The 23,864-nt window shown below is 32.2% G+C and overlaps 2 protein-coding genes across 2 annotated transcripts; both read right to left on the reverse strand.

Moving 5' to 3' along the window:
• Positions 1-60: 60 nt before the first annotated feature.
• On the reverse strand, positions 61-18,656 carry LOC111700086 (decaprenyl-diphosphate synthase subunit 1). The gene is made up of 14 exons (XM_023470900.1): positions 18,518-18,656; positions 18,402-18,444; positions 17,831-17,902; positions 17,407-17,515; positions 13,269-13,343; positions 11,623-11,684; positions 10,723-10,807; positions 9,838-9,905; positions 9,353-9,434; positions 8,516-8,663; positions 7,135-7,231; positions 2,705-2,762; positions 792-855; positions 61-330 (listed from the first exon to the last, which is right to left on the reverse strand). Exons 1-14 carry the CDS (start codon positions 18,624-18,626, stop codon positions 260-262), a joined length of 1,143 nt encoding a protein of 380 aa, XP_023326668.1. The 5' UTR covers positions 18,627-18,656; the 3' UTR covers positions 61-259.
• Positions 18,657-22,163: 3,507 nt separating this feature from the next.
• LOC111700082 (protein PXR1-like) lies at positions 22,164-23,466 on the reverse strand. Its single transcript, XM_023470896.1, has 2 exons — positions 23,410-23,466; positions 22,164-22,481 (listed from the first exon to the last, which is right to left on the reverse strand). The coding sequence occupies exons 1-2, from the start codon at positions 23,464-23,466 to the stop codon at positions 22,164-22,166; spliced, it is 375 nt and encodes a 124-aa protein (XP_023326664.1).
• Positions 23,467-23,864: the final 398 nt, after the last annotated feature.

Consider the following 23,864-nt stretch of genomic DNA (forward strand, 5'->3'; position numbering starts at 1 on the left):
GAAACCCTGTAAATTTATTATTTCCTGCTTTCATGTCTCTTTTTGTGGCAAATCATTAAATAATCCATTAAAAGACTTTATTCAAGGTAGAAGACTTAATTTACCCAATTAGGATTGCCATTTAAAGATTTCCAGGTCGTCTTTGCAGTCTCATCCGTTGTCGGTTACCCTGTACTATATCAGAAGTTATTTACTATGTAGCATTAGTAAAATTTACATTTTTCTTAATCAGAAAGTTTTTAAGATGTATGTGTTGAGTTTAACTGCATCTGTTCACAATCATCTCAGCTAGTGCTTGAAGATCTGTCTTCCCTGTGCTTTCAACAAATCCTGAAAATGATGTAAATATATATCCTTGCATCTCCTTTTTAAGTTTTTGTTTTGTTTTCTTCATTGTTTAGTTTAATCATTTATTCATATTTATTTTTATATGGTAATATGTTTATCGATTTATCTATTTATACATTTATCCATATTTATTTTTATATGGTAATATGTTTATGGATTTATCTATTTATACAGTTATCTATATTTATTTTTATATGGTAATATGTTTATCGATTTCTCTATTTATACATTTATCCATATTTATTTTTATATGGTAATATGTTTATCGATTTATCATCTACACACCACAACATTTATAAAGATATCTATATATATATATATATATATATATATATATATATATATATACATATATACTCATCTTTCTTTGAATATATTTATTTATCTGTTTGTCTTCCAATCTAATAATATATTTATTTATCTGTGTTGAAATCCCTATATACCTGATATATTATCTAGAGCCATCTCTGCATATTTCCTAGCCAAATCCTTAGTCTGGTCCAGGCCCTGTAGTATTATATTTTTTTAATGTTTATGTTAAAAACTATTTGTAAATCCAGCGTGCCTGATAAAATAAGTTGTCTACTTGTTTACGCCGTCTTATTTTTTAACTTTACAATTTTTATTTATCTGAAGATAGATGTAAAGGCTCTTCAGCTTTTCCCATTATTGACAAAAACAGATAGTGGATATAAAGTATTTAAAAACTGTACAGTGGATATAAATTATTTAAAAACTGGATAGTGAATGTAAAGTATTTAAAAACTGTATAGTGGATATAAAGTATTTAAAAACTGTATAGTGGATAGTGGATATAAAGGATTTAATAACTGGATAGTGAATGTAAAGAATCTAAAAACTGGATAGTGGATATAAAGGATTTAAAAACTGGATAGTGGATATAGGATTTAAAAACTGGATAGTGAATGTAAAGAATCTAAAAACTGGATAGTGGATATAAAGGATTTAAAAACTGGATAGTGGATATAAAGGATTAAAAACTGGATATTGGATATAAAGTATTTTAAAACTAGATAGTGGATATAAAGGATTTAATAACTGGATAGTGGATATAAAGGATTTAAAAACTGGATAGTGGATATAAAGGATTTAAAAACTGGATAGTGGATATAAAGGATTTAAAAACTGGATAGTGGATATAAAGGATTTAAAAACTGGATAGTGGATATAAAGGATTTAAAAACTGGATAGTGGATATATGGGATTTAAAAACTGGATAGTGGATATAAAGGCTTTAAAAACTCGATAGTGTATATAAAGGATTTAAAAACTCGATAGTGGATATAAAGGATTTAAAAACTGGATAGTGGATATAAAGGATTTAAAAACTGGATAGAGGATAAAGGATTTAAAAACTTTCTCCATGAAGCGAATTGAAACTGGATCGTGTGCACTGTGCACTCAGTATGCAGTGTGCATGAGTGCATTCGTCTCACATTAATGACACATTGCAATTGCATATTCATTATCTTTAAAAAAGTACATTTTACTTAAGGAACTAGCCAAAGTGCCCGGCGTTGCCCGAATTTAGCGACTGAACAAAAATGGTGGACATTCAAAAAGTTTACTGGCAGAAGAAGGCCTTTCTTGATTAAACTGTAATGCTAACTAATCAGTTTGTTCGTTTTTGCTATAACCATTCTTTTTAAATTAAATGATAAACCTAAGTCTTTACGTGTTACAGTTTGGCCTGGTTTAGGTAAAAACCTAGCTGCATAGAACACACTCATCATTATAAATATCAACCTGGACTAACCAGGCCCTGATCTTATCGGTTCCTTATATTGTAATTCGGTTGCGTTTTGGTTTATATTTCAACCATCTAGAAAGGAAATGCCATATTTTACTTTTTCGTTTAAAAGCATCCGCCAACAAAAACGTGTTTAAATGAAAAAGGTTTGTGAATTAGAACAAATTGTGATTAAATGTCGCAGCTTGCTGGGGCCGGAACCAAACTGTAAAATCAGTGTTATTCATGCTTAGTTTTCTTTATGCTAACGTTACAACCTGCTATTGAATGAATTTAATAATATTGCATTTTCAGTAAAAAACTTGAAATGCAAACCTTCACTGGGTCATGCAACCATTTTTAAATAAAAAGAAAATTGATTTAATATTAAAAAATCTGCATTTACCGTTCACATAAAAATCAAATTCTAAACCTATTTTTTTAAACAAAAAATGTTTCTATTGGAGACAATGATTGAACAAGAGGGCTTTATTCGCATTGAAACATGGCCTCATTTCCCCTTTTAGAAGATTATAATTCCTCGTTTAAAAAAAGTTATCTTTTTAATAAATAAATTTGAATTTGTTATAAAAACATATATTTTACCTTCGATTTTAACACAATTTCAAAAGCTTCTTGTACGTCGGTTGGTTCTCCAAATTGTCTAGAAATTATAAATACTTATACAAAGTTACCAATAAAGAATGAGATTTTAACAATGACTTAAGAGACCCTTTTATAATAACGATTCGAAAATAGTTTTGGCAAGTTGACATTGTCTAAAGCTGAAACAAGAGTTCTTCTGTGGGTCTCCTAGAATGTAAAAAACAAGAGTTCTTCTGTGGGGGTCTCCTAGAATGTAAAATACAAGAGTTCTGCTGTGGGTCTCCTAGAATGTAAAAAACAAGAGTTCTTCTGTGGGGGTCTCCTAGAATGTAAAAAACAAGAGTTCTGCTGTGGGGGTCTCCTAGAATGTAAAAAACAAGAGTTCTTCTGTAGGTCTCCTAGAATGTAAAAAACAAGAGTTCTTCTGTAGGTCTCCTAGAATGTAAAAAACAAGAGTTCTGCTGTGGGGGTCTCCTAGAATGTAAAAAACAAGAGTTCTGCTGTGGGTCTCCTAGAATGTAAAAAACAAGAGTTCTTCTGTAGGTCTCCTAGAATGTAAAAAACTAGAGTTCTTCTGTGGGTCTCCTAGAATGTAAAAAACAAGAGTTCTTCTGTAGGTCTCCTAGAATGTACAAAAACAAGAGTTCTGCTGTGGGGGTCTCCTAGAATGTAAAAAACAAGAGTTCTTCTGGTCTCCTAGAATGTAAAAAACAAGAGTTCTGCTGTGGGTCTCCTAGAATGTAAAAAACAAGAGCTCTTTTGTAGATCTCCTAGAATGTAAAAAACAAGAGTTCTTCTGTAGGTCTCCTAGAATGTAAAAAAAAAGTCGGAAAAATATCCGAACAGTCGTCTCAGAAATCATACACTTTATGGGTAACCCCGATTTACATTTTATGAAGGTAATTTAGTGAGGAAAAATCGAATCATATTTGGTCTGACATTTAAGTATGCTAGTTGACACCTTGATAAGTTTAACCTTTTATCCTAGAGTTTAAAACAAATGTTCAATCTAGAAATATCCAGTAATCAGTAGTGGTTCTAATTCTAGTGCAGAAAAATTTGTACTCATTGGGACAAGTGTAGATATCATGAAAGTAATAAAAATAATTAGAATCAGGAACTCGAAATGCGTGATAAAACATTAAGAAATGCTAATCACGTCACTCCAATCTCAACAATGCAAAGCACCCCTGTCCAAAGGTCGACCCAGCATGTTTTTTGCATAAAATATGGCCTGAAAATATCAAAGTGACAGAGTTTTTTGAGGTATCTAAAGCTCTTCAGAAAAATATGTCAATTTTGATTTGAAGATTTTAAACTAAAATAAAATGAGCCCCCCAACCCCAATTTTTTCCCTTCCACCGGTGCATGAGGCCCCCTCTCAACAAACCACATCCCTCTGTCCCCCTTCAGCTTCAAAGTGAGACAAATGTTAACTAATGCATTTTTAGAAATTTTATTGTTCTAGTTTTGTTTTAAAAACAAATGCATATATCCTAGAGGGGAAGCTTACAGAACAATTTTATGACTAAGAATGTTTTAAAAACAAATGCATTGGAATTTCAAAAGTGTCCGGGGAGTCCGGGTGGCAAAGAATAATTTTTAGATTTTATTTCCGTTAAATATTTCAAAATATTTTTCCTCGGTCCAACCCTTTTCCTCCCAACATCACCTTAAAGGGACTGAACACGTAATTTTGAAAGATCTGGTAATATATAGATGAGGCATTGAGATTTATACCAGGGCTCTGCATGAATATACCAGATAACCCTGTTTGAATATACTGTATAACCCTGTATGAATGTATTGTGTAACTCTAAATGAATATAATCAATAACCCTGTATTAATAAATTGTATAACCCAGGGGGCGGAAACGTCATGTGCGTGTGTCTGTACCAAAAAGAGTGTGTGTAAAGTTTACCAAACCGAGTGTACTGTAGGTATATACAGTACATAAGAATCTCGGTATTTGTACAGTCTAGGAGAGTACATTTGTTTATTGTTAATTGTTACTTAAAAATAAGTTTAATATACATGTAGTATATTATTTATATATTTAAGTCAACACTATAAGCCAAATTTTCATGCAAAAATATTATTTGATTAAAGTTTACTATAAACTACTACTAGTCGTTATTTAAGCTTAATTATAATTGACGACATTGTTCTGCAACTTCCTTGACTGTAGTCATGTTGTTTGTCTGTACCAAAAGAGTGTGTGTAAGGTTTACCGAACTTGTCTACAAATCAGTGAGACTGGCTTTCTCTTGCCAGACCAGAGCCATTTCCTTTCCCTTTATTCATATTTCCTGATTTAGAAACAAAGCCAGACGCCTCAATTGGTTTAATTAAGAAGCCCCAGAATGTCGTCTTTTCTATAATTCAAAAATATTTTACGACTTTTTAAGAATATCTCTTACAAAAATCTTGTTTTTTTACGTAATTTGCTGTTAGAAATGCATAACTTTAATTTCTTTGTAGATAAACTTTATCTTAAAACAGATTGCAATGTTTGGTTTGCAATTTGCTGGCCCCTTCAAATCAAGTTTTTTTGGCCTTACTCACTTTACCGGCCTAAAATTCTGCTTTACACTAATAAAACTATACTTAATAAGATCTAACAAATTTTGTTTTAAAATATTTGAAATTTTTCCTACAAATGAGATGCGTATAACAAAATTTAATTTTAGCTTTATTTCAATAGGAGAGCATCCTATCCTTTATTTGATTGAACACATTTAGAAGTTTACAACCGTATCGTTAATTATCGACCATTCTTAGCACATACAGATGATTAATTTATTTGATAACTAGAGTTTTATTGTTGATTTTTTAAATTCAAAACCAAAACTGCAGCCAATGACGTCAAATACAAGTGAACACTATTCGGATACATTTCTAATGCACTATCTTCTACTATTAGACCATCTTTGGTAATTTTAAGTTACTCGACATTCGTTAAGTGGAATGTCCAATTTACAATGGTACCATTAAATTAATTATCTAAAAGATGATGAAGGAGTTATACTTATTTTTCATGCTTAAAAATCCAGGAAACTCGAGTTCACAGTTTTAATTTTTAATAATGAAAATAAAGATAACTCATTCATCGCTGATCAGACTTCAAATCTGACATGGCAATCATAAAGAGAAGGTTTGTTCACATAAAATTATGTTTACAGTCCCTTAAGCAAGACGGGAACAAAACAAAGTAATAAACATGTGTGCACAACTATAGGAGAGAGTTGAGAGGGTTGAGAGAGTTGAAAGCTAAATCAAATTTGTTTAAATATTTTTCATTCATGAGCGAATCCCAGTTCAGGATGATTTCAACAACAAGATATATATTTTAGAAGAAAGATTTAGTATGTTTCAGGGATTTTTCATGAAGTCAAACATAAAAAACAGATTTTTTTTTTCAAAGTTTGAGAAAATACCAAAAATAAGAAAGTAACATCATGAAATGTTAAATAATTTAGAAAATGAAATCAAAGATTATTTATTAGAAGAAAACGATTTTATGCACTTTATGACTTTTGAAAAAGAATATAATTAATACACTGTAAGCTTTTAGATAAGATCTTTTATTTTTTTTTCATTATCATTTTTTTAAATACAGTCTATTTAGGCGCTACGACATCTGCTCTATTTCCATTTGCTCTATCAAGTCATTTGCTCTATATGTCATTTGCTCGATATTCAATCTGCTCTATACCTTATTTGCTCTATGACTAAACACGTCATTTGCTCTATAACCTAAAAAATACACTATGAAATAGCTTTTACTGGAATTCCTGAGCATAACTTGACTATTAAATGCGGGAATTTTTTTTGGAAAATTCGCAAATTGCAGTTTTAATCAGTTCTTCAAAGTTCATCATTTTCTCACGGTGGGCATCCAGTCACACCGCAGACCTTCACTGAAGCTGTGGAACTCATTCCAGAAAAGTACAAGTTGACCGCTGGGGGTGAGCGTTTTCTTCGCTTCTCAGATGACACTGTGGAGAATGGTGATAAGACATTTATGCTTTTTATGAGTCCAGTCGGTCATAAAAATGTTTATAGAGCAAATGACGTGTTATGTCATAGATAAATTGACGTATAGAGCAGATGACATATAGAGCAGACGTCGTAATCTAAGAGCTATAAAGCAAATGGTTAATAGAGCAAATGGCCATAGAGGAAATGTAATTAGAGCAGATGTCGTAGCGCCGTCTATTTAATAAAACTCTTCGTTCTTATATTTATTTCAGCTATAGCTGGCTACACGGTAAGACCAAATTGTTTGATTTTTTAGGAAAACTATGGATACCCTAGGAATAACATAGGCTAAAAACTTTTCAATTTGACCTTTTTTCAAAATTCGTCTTTACAATCTCATCCTTTGTGGTTAACCCTGTATAGTGTATATTCAAATAAATGAAATGACCTTCCAATGAGAGCATCTAGTCTTGGAAATTCCTTGCTAGCGAATAGAACAGGAGCAGTGGCTAGTCCTAGCTGTAGGTCAGCACCGGCCGGTTTACCTGCACACAAAATATTATTTAGTCAATATACGTACCTAGCTGATCAGCAGGTGCCACGAAATTTAAACAATATATATACGTAACTGCCCAGCAGCAGCCATGAAGTTAAATTAATAAACGTACCTAGCTGTTCAGCAGATGCTACGAAATTTAAACAATATACGTACGTGACTGCTCAGCAGCTTCCATGAAGTTTAATCAATATATGTACCTAGCTTTTCAGCAGATGCCATAAAGTTTAATCAATATACATACCTAGCTGCTCAGCAGATGCCATGAAGTTTAATCAATATCGTACCTAGCTGCTTAGGAGGTGCCATAAAGTCTAATCAATATGCGTACCTAGCTGCTTTGCAAATGCCATGAAGTTTAATCAATATACGTATCTAGCTGTTCAGCAGATGTCATGCAGTTTAATCAATATATGTACCTAGCTGCTCAGCAAATGCCATTAAGTTTAATTAATATACGTACCTAGCTGCTCAGCAAATGCCATGAAGTTTAATCAATATACATACCAAGCTGCTCAGCAAATGCCATTAAGTTTAATTAATATACGTACCTAGCTGCTCAGCAAATGCCATGAAGTTTAATCAATATACATACCAAGCTGCTCAGCAGATGCCATGAAGTTTAATCAATATACATACCAAGCTGCTCAGCAGATGCCATGAAGTTTAATCAATATACATACCAAGCTGCTCAGCAAATGCCATGAAGTTTAATCAATATACGTATCTAGCTGCTCAGCAGATGTCATGCAGTTTAATGAATATACATACCTTGCTGCTCAGCAGCTGCCATAAAGTCTAAACAATATACGTACCTAGCTGCTCAGCAGATGCCATGAAGTTTAATCAATATACCATATCTAGCTGCTCAGCAGCTGCCATAAAGTCGAATCAATATACGTACCTAGCTGCTTGAAATGCCAGGTCATTTTAATGAATATACATACCTAGCTGCTCAACAGATGCTATGCATTTTAATGAATATACGTACCTAGCTGCTCAACAGATGCTATGCATTTTAATGAATATACATACCTAAACTGCTCAACAGATGCCATGCAGTTTAATCAATATACATACCTTGGTGTTCAGCAGCTGCCATACATTCTAATCAATATACGTACCTAGCTACATTGCATTGCAAAAACTCAGCAGCTGCCATCAAGTCTAATCAATATACGTACATAGCTGCTTTGAAAATGCCATGAAGTTTAATCAATATACATACCTAGCTGCTCAGCAGAGTCATGTAGTTTAATCAATATAAGTATACCTAACTGCTCAGCAGATGCCATAAAGTCCAACCAATCATCAATTAGTTGAAAGGCCAACCCCACATTCCTTCCATACGTGTATGCCAGGTTTGGTAGGTTGTTGTCCATCTGCTGGTTTCCTGGGTTGCAGGCTAGCATAGCTACACACTTTAAAAACAAGTAAGGTGCAAGCGTTAAGATAATGATATGAAAAATATTAAAAATTATTGCAGAACTAAAGATGATAATCTTGAAGGAAATTTAAGTAAATCAATGTTTCTGGTCTTATACCGGTTATTAAAGAGAGCCTGGCTATTGAAATGAAGAAATGTTGTGTGGTTATATTGTAATATTGAAATGAAGAAATGTTGTGTGGTTATATTGTAATATTGAAATGAAGAAATGTTGTGTGGTTATATTCTAATATTTAAGATGAATAATCTTTATCCTGAATTTACAGCTACTATAGATATAATTAATATTCTATCAAATCTATTCTTATTTTTAAAATTTTATTGTCTAAGTTAAACTTGCCGAATGTCTTAGGAGAACAAGGATTTCAAGTCCTATTTAATATTTTATTAAAAATATAATTAAACATTGTAAAACGAAGTGTCAAGAATTCACGAAAGAGATCGAACGGAAATTTGGAAACCCTAATGCACACCTAATACACCTAATACGTTCTTAGAGTAGAATATCGTAATACCATACCTTACTAGATTACGAATAGGAAGGGAAATGTGTATGCTATTCATAACATTCGAACAAAATGCTTTCATTCGTTCGATTTTACGAACAAACTGATATATTTCTTCCCTTGTAGATGGTCAGTTTTATTGTTAAAGAATAGTTACCTTACAACTATACGCCATTAAGCTTGCTGTCTTGTTAAATGTTTTATCAAGGTAAAGCTGAAACCTGGATTCATCATCAGATCTGGACAAAGAGAATATTCGTTAAAAGTTTATGTATTTATATCTCTGAGGAATAAAGTATTTTGCAGAATAATTTAATTAGAGATAGAACTTTGTTTGATTTTATAAAATATTTAAGTATTTGCCACACACTAAACTGTTCTAATCCCTTTATCTTTGAAACACAAATTTTCTAGAACTTAGTTGTTTCAAACTATAAATTTTTTAGATCAAATAATCTAAATTTGAAATATCAAAGGTTTACACAATCAGGTTGCAAAGGTGGTTTTAAAAATTGAGTTTTTTTTGCAAAGACTCAATTCGCGTCAAAATTAGCTAAAAATAGTGTTTCCAATATAAATTCCCAAATTAGCTAATATCATTAAAGACTACTTTTAAATAGCTACATTTCGAATGAATTGTACCTTGTTCCCATTTGCTGGAATTCTCCATTGACCAGATCTGCCAAAATTTGGGACATTGCATACACAACCTGTAAAATATCTATTAAGGGCCACGTAGATTCAGCCATGCTTAAAGAAAATCTCATTAATTTTTGAGACAGGATTGACTCTGAAGTGTTGCAACGCCTTGGGTTTTGATTTTACCGCTCTAACTCACTTATGCTTTTCTGTAGCGCTTGTACATGTACATTTTAGCATTATAAAGCAGATGCTGTTAGCTTTGGCTTTAAAAAAGCTTTTTTAACAATTTATTATTTTTGAATTTTTAATCTCATAATCTCTGCTATGGGTATTAGTTTTCAGTTTTGTTGTCTATTTCAAGAATGCCTGACTTGACAAACTGATTGAAGGTTACTACAGTGCTGACTAAGCTTTAACTCATACAGAGGGGGGGGGGTAAAACGACATAGGGTCAAAATGTCCGACAAACGGGCAAAATTTCATTTGGACTATTTTTGGTTAATTTAAACTATTCTTATGTTCATTAGAATAGTAGCCACAGTGCTCGGCCCCCTAGGCTGTCCTAGCCGCAGCACTCGGCCCAGAAATTGTTTTAACCTAACCTAACCCTGAAATAATACATAAAATATTTTTTGTTCATTTTGACCCTTTGTCGTGTTTTTTACCGTTTGTCGTTTGACCCTAAGTAGTTTGACCCTAGGTCGTTTGACCCTTTTTCGTTTGACCGTATGTCGCTGAACCCTGAAAATGTGTAAACATTAGCAATACATGTTCTCTTCCTTCATGATTCTAAAATCAAGAATTTTTACTGGGTAAACTGGTTTACTTAGTTTTCTTCTTGATACGTTGTTATTTTTCCATGTTTTTAAACTTTTAAATGTAAACCTCGGGATCTTTAGTCTCAGCTAGCAGCCGTACACTCACAGCAAGGATATAGTCTCCGGTTAGAACAGATTTAGAGACACCCCATCTAAATTAGATAGGAATATGTCAGATTTAGAGACTCCCCATCTAAATAAGATAGAAATATGTCAGATTTAGAGACACCCCATCTAAATTAGATAGGAATATGAGAGATTTTGAGACACCCAATCTAAGTAAGATAAAAATATGTGAGATTTTGAGACACCCAATCTAAGTAAGATAAAAATATGTGAGATTTAGAGACACCCAATCTAAGTAAGATAAAAATATGTGAGATTTTGAGACATCCAATCTAAGTAAGATAAAAATATGTGAGATTTTGAGACACCCAATCTAAATAAAATTTAAATATGAGAGATTTAGAGATACTCCATCAATAAGACGTATTTTTTATAATCTAACCATGACCAACCAATTCTCATCTCCTCCGACATTCTCTCCCAATAAAAGTGTAGGAATTTAAAAATTTAAAACCATATCAAATTGTTGAACAGCTGTACAAAGTATTATTTAACAACCTCGATGGGGAATGTTCACCTTTTGAAAATGTAAATAAAACCCCATCTTAGACTTTACGAACACGAAATTCCCTTTTGAAAGGAATTTCCCACAAACTTTGAATTCTGTTAGATCAAAAAGTTCAAGTTTGAAATAATATATAAAAGGTTTACACCGTCAGGTTGCAAAGATATAGGAATTAGAAAATCTGAGTTTGTGGGGAAGAATCAATGTTTTCCCCGATAAAAGTTGACCCACTCAAATTAGAATCTCCGTTCCTGTGATCGGATAAACAAACAAACAAACAAACACACCAGACAGGTAGAGACAAAGAGAGATAACAACTTTATATATAGATGTTACCTGTTGTTAATTGATTGTTTACCCCTCCTGTATTCTGAATGATCTATGACGTCATCGTGAACCTTAATTATATCTAAATATAGTTTCAAGTATGTATTATCTAACCAACTTCAAATATTATATAGAGTTCTACAAAATACATTTTTTAAGTTTTCTGCTGCTTGAAGGACCTGAAAGCGAAATTTCATGAGTAAGCATGGCTCCAATTCCATGCATATGTGAATATCTCCATTATTTCTTATAAGCAAAACATGCGCAACTCAGCGCAATTAACGTTTGCAGAAAAAAACCGCTCCTGAAAATAAACAGGTAAAAGAAACAAAACGTGGATATCTAATGCATACGTTGGACAAAGCTTTTAAGGGTACCGTTGTAAATCAGACATTGCCATCTTTGCATATAGGATCACTTGAAATGGAGCTTACAGTCCCTTTAATCTGTGTTCTTCACTTATTTCTCCTTCTTCCGATAGTCATACGTGGTACACAATGATGTGAAAGCTTAAAGTTGTTCACCCAAATTGTCCGCAATGAGGACACGATTAATTAGAGACATCCAAATTGTACGCAATGAGGACACGATTAATTAGAGACATCCAAATTGTACGCAATGAGGACACGATTAATTAGAGACATCCAAATTGTACGCAATGAGGACACGATTAATTAGAGACATCCAAATTGTACGCAATGAGGACACGATTAATTAGAGACATCCAAATTGTACGCAATGAGGACACGATTAATTAGAGACATCCAAATTGTACGCAATGAGGACACGATTAATTAGAGACATCCAAATTGTACGCAATGAGGACACGATTAATTAGAGACATCCAAATTGTACGCAATGAGGACACGATTAATTAGAGACATCCAAATTGTACGCAATGAGGACATGATTAAATGGAGACACCCAAATTGTACGCAATGAGGACACGATTAAATGGAGACACCCAAATTGTACGCAATGAGGACACGATTAAATGGAGACACCCAAATTGTACGCAATGAGGACACGATTAAATGGGAGACACCCAAATTGTACGCAATGAGGACACGAATAAATGGAGACACCTAAATTGTACGCAATGAGGACACGATTAAAAGGAGACACCTAAAAATGGATGCACTAATGACTGAGGAGTAAGAATGCCCTGCTAAAGACACACTGATGGGGATATTAAAAATTGTATCATACGTGCATTTTTATATGTAAAGTAGACAACCTGAAGGAATTAAATACTCGCCCCAAATTTTCTATTATTTTCTTAAACCTATGTCGAAGACCTTTTAAATTTCAACCTATGAATTCTGATTAAATAGTCAAAGTCTAAAATATTAAAGGTTTGCGCTATCAGGTTAAAATATATCGGGATGGGAAATTACAGTTTTTAACTATTGTTAAAATATCGGAACTGCGTGGAGTATCGTAAACCTTACACGCTTGATCTCCATATTAAATATGGTCACTTTTAAATTTAAGGATCAATGCTAAGTCCTTTTTATTTAATTATCTCTGCAGGGTAAGACCATTAAGGAAATAAATATGTATGTCTCCATATAATGGAGATCAATCCTTGAACAGCGATTCACAGCACAAAACTTCGAACCTAATATTTTTTGATAAATTTATTTCAAGTTTACCAGACTACTGGTGTGCCACATCTCAGATATAACAGCAATCAGTTTCTGCTTCTCTTCAACATCGGGGTCAGACAACTAGAGATATAGAGACAATTAGATATATAGAGACAACTAGAGATATAGAGACAATTAGATATATAGAGACAAGTAGAGCTATAGAGACAAGTAGAGCTATAGAGACAATTAGATATATAGAGACAATTAGAGATATAGAGGCAATTAGAGATATAGAGACAACTAGAGATATAGAGACAATTAGATATATAGAGACAATTAGATATATAGAGACAAGTAGAGCTATAGAGACAATTAGATATATAGAGACAATTATATATATAGAGACAATTAGATATATAGAGACAACTAGAGATAATTAGAGATATAGAGACAATTACATATATAGAGACAAGTAGAGCTATAGAGACAATTAGATATATAGAGACAATTATATATATATAAAGACAATTAGATATTTAAAGACAACTAGAGATAATTAGATATATAGAGACAATTAGATATATGGAGACAAGTAGAGCTAAAGAGACAATTAGATATATTGAGACAATTATATATATAGAGACAACTAGATATATAGAGACAAGTAGAGCTATAGAGACAATTAGATATATTGAGACAATTATATATATAGAGACAATTAGATATATAGAGACAACTAGAGATAATTAGAGATATAGAGACAATTAGAGCTATAGAGACAATTAGATATATAGAGACAAGTAGATATATAGAGACAATTAGATATGTAGAGACAACTAGAGATAATTAGAGATATAGAGACAATTAGAGATATAGAGACAATTAGAGATATAGAGACAATTAGATATATAGAGACAACTAGAGCTATAGAGACAATTAGATATATAGAGACAACTAGATATATAGAGACAATTAGAAATAAAGAGACAACTAGAGGTATAGAGACAATTAGAAAAATAGAGACAAATAGAGCTATTGAGACAATTAGATTTATAGAGACAACTAGAGCTATAGAGACAACTAGAGATATTGAGACAATTAGATAAATAGAGACAATTAAATACATAGAGACATTTAGATATATAGAGACAATTAGATAAATAGAGACATCTAGAGATATAGAAACAATTAGATATATAGAGACAACTAGAGCTATAGAGACAATTAGATACATAGAGACAATTAGATAAATAGAGACAACTAGAGATAAAGAAACAATTAGAAATAGAGAGACATCTAGATATAAAGAAACAATTAGATGTATAGAGACAACTAGAGCTATAGAGACAATTAGATATATAGAGACAATTAGATAAATAGAGACAACTAGAGATATAGAGACAATTACATAAATAGAGACAACTAGATATATAGAGACAATTAGATATATAGAGACAATTAGATATATGGAGAGAATTAGATATATAGAGACAATTAGTTATATAGAGACAATTAGAAATATAAAGACAATTAGATATATAGAGACAATTAGATATATAGAGACAATTAGATAAATAGAGACAATTAGATATATAGAGACAATAAGATGTATAGAGACAACTAGGTATATAGAGACAATTAGATATATAGAGACAATTAGATATATAGAGACAATTTGATATATAGAGACAACTAGAGATATAAAGACAATTAGATATATAGAGACAACTAGAGCTATAGAGGACAATTAGATATATAGAGACAATTAGATATATTGAGACAATTAAAGATATATAGAGACAATTAGATATATAGAGACAATTAAATATATAGAGACAATTATATATATAGAGACAATTAGATATATAGAGACAATTAAAGATGTATAGAGACAATTAGATATATAGAGACAATTAAATATATAGAGACAATAAGATATATAGAGACAACTAGATATATAGAAACAATTAGATATATAGAGACAATTAGATATATAGAGACACTAGAGCTATAGAGACAACTAGATATTTAGAGACAATTAGAGATATAGAGACAATTAGAGATATAGAGACAACTAGAGATATAGAGACAATTAGAGATATAGAGACAGTTAAAGACATAGAGAAAATTAGATATAAAGAGAAAATTAGATATATAGAGACACTAGAGCTATAGAGACAACTAGATATATAGAGACAATTAGAGATATAGAGACAATCAGAGATATAGAGACAACTAGAGATATAAAGACAATTAGATAAATAGAGACAAGTAGAGATATAGAGACAACTAGAGATGTAGAGACAGCTAGAGATATAGAGACAATTAGAGATATAGAGACAATTAGAAAAATAGAGACAGTTAAAGATATAGAGATAATTAGAGATATAGAGACAATAAGATATATAGAGACACTAGAGCTATAGAGACAACTAGATATTTAGAGACAACTAGAGATATAAAGACAATTAGATATATAGAGACAAGTAGAGATATAGAGACAGCTAGAGATATAGAGACAGCTAGAGATATAGAGACAATTAGAGATATAGAGACAATTAGAAAAATAGAGACAGTTAAAGATATAGAGATAATTAGATATATAGAGACAAGTAGAGCTATAGAGACAATTAGATATATAGAGACAATTAGAGATATAGAGACAATTAGATATATAGAGACAACTAGAGATATAGAGACAATTAGATATATAGAGACAATTAGATATATAGAGACAATTAGATATATAGAGACAATTAGATATATAGCGACAACTAGAGATATTAGATATATAGAGACAACTAGAGCTGTAGAGACAACTAGACATATAGAGGAAATTAGAGATATAGAGACAATTAAAGATATAGAGACAATTAGATATATAGAGACGATTAGATATACAGAGACAATTAGAAATATAGAGACAATTAGATATATAGAGACAATTTGATATATAGAGACAACTAGAGATATAAAGACAATTAGATATATAGAGACAACTAGAGCTATAGAGGCAATTAGATATATAGAGACAATTAGATATATAGAGAAAATTAAATATATAGAGACAATTAGATATTTAGAGACAATTAGAGATATGGAGAAAATTAGATAAAGAGAGACAATTAAATATATAGAGACAATTAGATATTTAGAGACAATTAGAGATATAAAGATAATTAAATATATACTGACAATTAAAGATTTAGAGACAACTAGAGATATAGAGACAACTAGAGATATAGAGACAACTAGAGGTATAGAGACAATTAGAGATATAGAGACAATTAGAGATAAAGAGACAATTAGATATATGGAGACAATTAAAGATATAGAGACAATTAGATATATAGAGACAATTAGATATATAGAGACAAGTAGAGCTATAGAGACAATTAGATATATAGAGACAATTAGAGATATAGAGACAATTAGATATATAGAGACAATTAAAGATAAAGAGACAATTAGGTATATAGAGACAACAGATGATATAGAGACGATTAGATATATAGAGACCATTAGAGATATAGAGACAATTAGAGATATAGAGACAATTAGATAAATAGAAACAATGAGATATTTAGAGACAATGAGATATATTGAGACAACTACAGATATAGAGACAATTAGATATATAGAGACAACTAGATATATAGAGACAACTAGATATAAAGAGACAACTTTAGATATAGAGACAGTTATATATATAGAGACAATTAGATACATAGAGACATTTAGATATATAGAGACAACAAGAAAATTAGCAAGGGAACTAGAGACATATCGACAATTAGAGACATAAGGACAATAAGAGACATATGGACAATTAGAGACAATAAGGAAACTAGAGACATATAGACAATAAGAGACATATAGACAATTAGAGACAACAAGGAAATTAGAGACAATAAGGAAACTAGAGACTTATAAACAATAAGAGACATATAGACATTTAGATACAACAAGGAAACTATGGATGTAGAGGCAATTAGCGACAACAACAGGTAACTTTAGTCATAGAGACAACTAAAATACTGGAGTCATAGAGACAATTTAGAGAAAAATAAGACAATATTACGGAAATAATTTGTTATTGAGAAACTGAACATATAGCTTATTTTAACATTACGCATATTAATACACCAAAAACTAAAACATAGAATAATAAAACAATGTAGGAAAAAAGGCAGGACCTCACCTGAAGATGGGAATTTACAGCTTTTGCCATGGTGAGAGATAGTCGAGGTCGGACAAATTTTCCGTCGGCGTTGAAATAATATATAGACATTTCTTCAAGCTCACTTCCACTACAAAATGATAGTGGTTTACTTAGGTTTTCTTTATGTATCTGTAGTAATGGTAGTATCCAATAATCGTCAAAACGTCTATCGAGTTCTACTTTTGTGGTTACCAAGGAGTATCCTTGGTGGCTACTCATTTGAGAATCAATTCCTTTCCAACCTTTAGTTTTAATCGACCCTTGAAGGAAATTATTTTCATTTCTCCTTAATGCGATATCAAAATTTCTTGCTTAAATTTTGTTTTGTGTAAAGTGTAAAGTGATAAAACGATATTTTAAAAATTGTTCCGATGTATTCATATTCATGAATTTAATTGTTTACCTGATAAAAAGATTTTTATGTATTTTGTTTCGTATATCTTGGATATCAGTTGTCTTGGGTTTAAGATCAGCTCTACAAATATTTAAATATTATACTAGCATTGCCCAAGTTACTCATAGTTACTCCCACCGTTTACCCGCGCGTAGGTGTAAATTACGATTTTTGCTATTTTTCCATATTAAATTCTACAAACTCAACTAAGAACATTTTCGTGGTTCTTCCAAGTTCCCAATCAACATTTGAGGAAAATCGGTCATGTGGTTCTTAAGTTATGATCGGAGCAGAGAGTACTACTTTATACATGTAGATATGTATATCCGAAAATAGTAATTCCTAGTTAAATGGAAACATCCCAAAAAATGTAATCTGTTATTTTAGTTGTTCACATAAAAACTTTTCTATGAAAATAAGACGTAAAACAAAAACTTTTTCTTATCACACCAAAACGATTTGGATTATTTTAGTCACATAAAAAGTTAAAACAGAACCTTTTTATATTTTAATTGAATTCTTATGTCAAGGTCGAAAAAAATTGAAAAAAGTGCTTCATGGAAAAAATGGGTTTACTTACTCTTTTCCTAGCATAGACTGAAACACAGTCCTGTTTAGCTCATCTTAAAATTAGAAAAATTAAAAATGAATTAATACTGATATCGTTACTGAAAATGTCCGAATCTGAAAATTTACCGTCGTGTGCAGAAGCTGCTGGCTCCTTTAGTGTTGATATTTTTCTTAAACCCTGAACACTTGAATATTTTGTGGATTTCAACAAACTGCTCACAAACATATTATTCATTTTTCATTCTGGAAACATCAAAAAAAAATTCAGCAAATGCTCTGTATATTACTGTTTCTGGTATATCCACGGTATGATTTAAGTGAAGTAAAAAGAGTATGGGCGCAAAATTGTTTTTTAAAACGTTTCAAAGTTTTAACCAAACATTTTTGTAAATTCATTCAAATCTTGACAGCTCCATTTTTTTAATGCTGTAAAAAGTTCTGACTATTTAAGAGTTTTTTACTGACCGATTAATCCATGCAATAACAGGTGTTAAATGTTAAATTAAAAAGATTTTAAAAATAGTAAAATCTACTTAACTACCTACCTACCAACCTATTTAAAAACTAACCTACCTTCTAACCAATCTTATCTACCAACCAATCTACCTTATTATCTACAACCTACCAACCAATCTACCTTATCTACCTTACTACGTACAAACTTATCAACCTTACTATCTACCTACCTACCTATCAACCAATCTACCTCGAAACTCCCTTTTATTTTAAATGCGTAAAAAGATCAGTTATCTATACACGGTGGATCGGAAAACAATAAATGGTCTCTGATGCGTAAAAAATAATAAATATTAGATAAATAACAAAGTTTGAGATAGGGCTTAGTGGAACTAAAGATTGCCTCTGCAAGGAGAAATACCATGACGTTGTAAAGAGAGTGGAGTAGAAAATTGTCATGGAGTGACTTGCCTTTAATTCCGGAGAACCGTGACAATTTTACGATAAAAACTAATCGCTAGAAGGATCAGCTATAAATGTCTAATGCTAGATTGTGAGAGAAAGAAGCGTATTTTTCTTCAAAAAAGAATCCCTGAAAAGAATGAACACTGAACTTGTTTAGATTAAAACGTTTTGAAAAATTGGTTCAAGATAATCTTATTTTCACTGGGAAACCTGAGTTGGATAGTTTGGCTTAAACCACAAATTCAGTAAAAAAAAAATGGAAGAAAGAAATAGAATTTGACAACACAGGGACTTCTTCAGCATACAGAACAGGCATGACGAACTTCTGTAAGACAAACTGCAGAAAGGACAATCTCCAGAAAGGACAATATCCAGAAAGGAAAATCTCCAGAAAGGACAAACTCCAAGAAGGAAAATCTCCAGTAAGGACAATTTCCAGAAAAAAAAACAATCTCCAGAAAGGACAATCTCCAAAAAGGACCATCTCCAGAAAGAAAAACTCTTGAAAGACAAACTGCAGGAAAGACTATGTCTAGAAAGACAAACTCCTGATGATAAACTCCTAAAGGATAAAACCCTAAGAAACAAATTTCCGAAAGGCAAACTTCTAAAAGACAAACTACTCTGAAAGACAAACTCCTGGAAGACAATCTCCAGGGAAACAAACTTCTGATAAATGTAAAAAAAACATTAAGAATTTTAATGTTTCCATGTATGGCCAAGTTCTGTGACAAGAAAAAGTTAGCAGGCCGAGCACTCCGGCTGAGTATAGGTTAGGGGGCCGAGCACTCCGACTGGGATAGGTTAGAGGGCCGAGCACTCCGGCTGGGAAAGGTTAGAGGGCCGAGCACTCCGGCTGGAATAGGTTAGGGGGCCGAGCACTGCGGTAAGATTATGAAGGAAGAAAAAATTTCGTTTCGGAAGTTTATCTTTTCAAAAGTTTGTCATTTCAGAGCCCGCGATTTAAAAATTCGGAAAAATACGGCTCGGGTCTAAGCTGTCGTTGAGCCTTATTTACGGATGGAGCTTTCGGATTCAAAATGCATCTTATTTTCCACAGAGTTGAGTTCAAAAAACTTGTTTAATATTCTATTTGGCGGATTTTCATGGTGGGAATTGGCGCATTCCGGGTTCTTTTCAGAACAAGACTTGACAATTGAGTCTTATTCTCTACTAAAACCAACCAAGGTCGGTCTTATTTTCATTGGGCTTAACTCCTTAAGTCGAGCCGAAAATCTTGCAGCTGTCAATCACGTGACACAAGGTGTCCTCAGAGTTGGGTTAAAGCTTGGGTCTTAAAGTCGGGTTTAAGGAATTACGGCTCGAGCCGAAGTTTTTAAATCGCGGGCTCAGGAGTTTTTCTTTTCAGGAATTTATCTTTTTACGAGTTTGTTTTCCAAGGAGTTTATTTTTTTAGAATTTGGTCTAGAAGTTGGTCTCAGTGCAGTTTGTAGGGATTTCATACGTTTGAATTTCAGAAGTTTTGTCTTTTCAGGAGTTTGTCATTTTAGGATTTTTTCTTTTTAGGAGTTTGCCTTCTCAGGAGTTTGTCTTCTATTGAGCTTGTCTTTTCAGGAGTTGGTCTTTTCTGGAGTTGGTGTTTACAGCGAATTTGTATTTGCAGGAGTTTGTCTTCTTGGGAGTTTATCCTCTCAGGAGCTTGACTTTTCAGGAGTTTTTATTTTCTCAGGAGTTTGCCTTCTCAGCAGTTTATCAGCTTTTAATAGTTGAGCTTGTGTTTTCAGGAGTTTGCCTTTTCAGGAGTTGGTCTTTGTTGGGGATTTGTATTTGCAGGAGTTCGTCTTTTCAGCAGTTTGTCTTTCAAGAATTTGTCCTTTTAGAACTGTGTCTTTCCTGTAATAATTGATTGGACAATTAACACAAGGTGATTTGATACATTTATCTAGTTTAAATAAAGCAAACAAAAAACATTCCCGGCCTTTAAAAACCACCCAAAAGTCCCTTTTACGCTTGTGACTGATTTGAATTATATAAATTCTTAATAGACATGATAAATACATATATCATGTAAGTGATATAGTGTATCCCTGTAAAACTATTTATGAAAAAACTTTTTTACTTCAAAATTTTAATTATGTTTTATTTCTATATTAGAATAAGCCTTTTAAGAAAATGTAAAAACGTAAATTTAAAAAAAAACGAAAGAAAATCTGAAAAATTTCGAGAAAGTAGCTTTGAGTTGGTTTTTTATGACGTTAAGATTTAAACGTTTCTTCCTGATCAACTTGAGTAAAATACAAAGAACTTGCAAATGCATTAATATTGCATGTAACTATTTTATTGCAACCCAGCGCGACAAAAATTGCAGATTTTTAATTTATTACATTCAAGTTGCTGTAAAATGCATTTTAAAACAAGCAATCACCATCAACCATATACAGGGTGTCTCACAAAACATGACAGTTGGTGAATAGTTTAAAACGTCTTCTTCCATGTTAAGTTGTTTGTTACCAACGAGAATAATAAGAAATATTTTATGGCATCCATATTATAGTAAAATTGATTTCTAAGTAAACTATATTTGGGGAAAGTTTTTTTTAACTAAATAAGCTGCAAAAAGTCTTTACTATCTAATACAGTATATGGAAGAAGACATTCACAACTATTCACCAACTGTCATGTTTCGTGGGACACCCTGTAAGTTAAACAGTATAGCCACTCCTTAAACTTTTTAGTAAATAGTGATTGTCCTTGTGCCTGCTTGACATAATTATCCTGTTTGTCCTGTTTGTCCTGTTAGTCCTGCTTGTCCTGCTTGTCCTGCTTGTCCTGCTTGTCCTGCTTGTCCTGCTTGTCCTGCTTGTCCTGCTTGTCCTGCTTGTCCTTGTGCCTACTTGACCTGATTGTCCTGCTTGTCCTGCTTGTCCTGTTTGTCCTGTTTGTCCTGTTTGTCCTGTTTGTCCTGCTTGTCCTGCTTGTCCTGTTTGTCCTGTTTGTCCTGCTTTTCCTGCTTGTCCTGCTTGTCCTGTTTATCCTGCTTGTCCTGCTTGTCCTGCTTTTCCTGCTTGTCCTGCTTGTCCTGTTTATCCTGCTTGTCCTGCTTGTCCTGCTTGTCCTGCTTGTCCTGCTTGTCCTGCTTGTCCTTCTTATCCTGCTTGTCCTTCTTGTCCTGCTTGTCCTTCTTGTCCTGCTTGTGTCTTCCCCTCTCCTATTTATGTGAAAAGAGTTAAAGATTGATCAAGAAATCTGAGATTACTAGGTCCGAACTCTGTTAGGGTTTTATATGAACTGAGATGCAACCCACTGAATCCTGAATATCAGAACTACTTCTTGGTATAGGTTGCATGGTTACTGTGAACTGTGTACTGCGTTTTGCAATAAGTGCACTGGTTATGATTGATCGATTGCTTTTAAAATTGTAATTCCCAGTTATTCTATCAACTCTGAAACACAAAGTTTACAACACAACAACAACAAAATTTAGTATTTCGAACAGATTTTTCAAACATTGTGTTACATTCTCAGATTTTGAAAAGTTTAATAATTGAATTTATGTTGAATTTTGAACAATTATACCACTGCAATAACAATGATATTAGAATCTTTATATTAACATTTCTGCCCAATTGCTCAAAATGTTTAAATTAGCTGTTATTGGAAGTACAAAAGATTGATTTTTAATCACATCTTCCAAAAAATATAAGTCTTCAATAACGACCTGGTACTCTTCAAATACCAAAAGGTTGTCCATGGTCTTTTATATTCAAGATAAACTGGAAATGTCAGATTGATCAAACTTATTCTGTACAACCACATGTTAAGTGTCATCTTTTGTGAATAAAAATACTGCTGGTTGGTGCTTCAATCTAGAATATCAGTCAAAAATGTTTTTGGAGATAAACCCGTGTTTTTGACGAATTTAATTCATAACCTTAGCACCTCAAAAGTTGGTATCACACAAATCAGGAAACTTGATTTTAATCTTGTCTTTCTCTTTATTTAGTGGATCTTTATATCCTGGTTAATCTTAATATCCCGGTTTATCTTTATATCCTTATTTATCTTAATATATCCTGGTGTACCTTTATATCCTGGTTTATCTTTATATCCTGGTTTATCTTTATATCCTGGTGTACCTTTATATCCTGGTTTATCTTTATCTCCTGGTGTATCCTTATATCCTGGTTTATCATTATATCCTGGTTTATCTTTGTATCCTGGTTTATCTTTAAATTTTGGTTTTTCTTTATATCCTGGTTTATCATTATATCCTGGTGTATCTTTATATCCTGGTTTATCTTTATATCCTGGCTTATCTTTATATCCTGGTTTATCTTTATATCCTGGTATACCTTTATACCTTAGTGTATCTTTATATCCTGGTGTACCTTTATATCCTGGTTTATCTTTATATCCTGGTATACCTTTATACCTTAGTGTATCTTTATATCCTGGTGTACCTTTATATCTTTATATCCTGGTTTATCTTTATATCCTGGTTTATCTTTATATCCTGGTTTATCTTTATATCCTAGTTTATCTTTATATCCTGGTTTATCTTTATATCCTGCTGTACCTTTATACCTTGGTG

Source organism: Eurytemora carolleeae, unplaced genomic scaffold (assembly GCF_000591075.1).
Source record: "Eurytemora carolleeae unplaced genomic scaffold, Eaff_2.0 scaffold267, whole genome shotgun sequence".
NCBI lineage: Eukaryota > Metazoa > Arthropoda > Copepoda > Calanoida > Temoridae > Eurytemora > Eurytemora carolleeae.

Coding starts and splice junctions, on each gene's coding strand:
- LOC111700086 (XM_023470900.1), bottom strand. CDS start 18,626: ATGAATAATATGTTTGTGAGCAGTTTGTTGAAATCCACAAAATATTCA. Junction 856..2,704: donor AAATTGTGTTAAAATCGAAG/GTAAAATATATG, acceptor ATAATACTACAG/GGCCTGGACCAGACTAAGGA. Junction 331..791: donor GGCTCTAGATAATATATCAG/GTATATAGGGAT, acceptor CATCATTTTCAG/GATTTGTTGAAAGCACAGGG.
- LOC111700082 (XM_023470896.1), bottom strand. CDS start 23,466: ATGATAAACCAGGATATAAGGATACACCAGGAGATAAAGATAAACCAG. Junction 22,482..23,409: donor AGATAAACCAGGATATAAAG/GTACACCAGGAT, acceptor TCACATAAATAG/GAGAGGGGAAGACACAAGCA.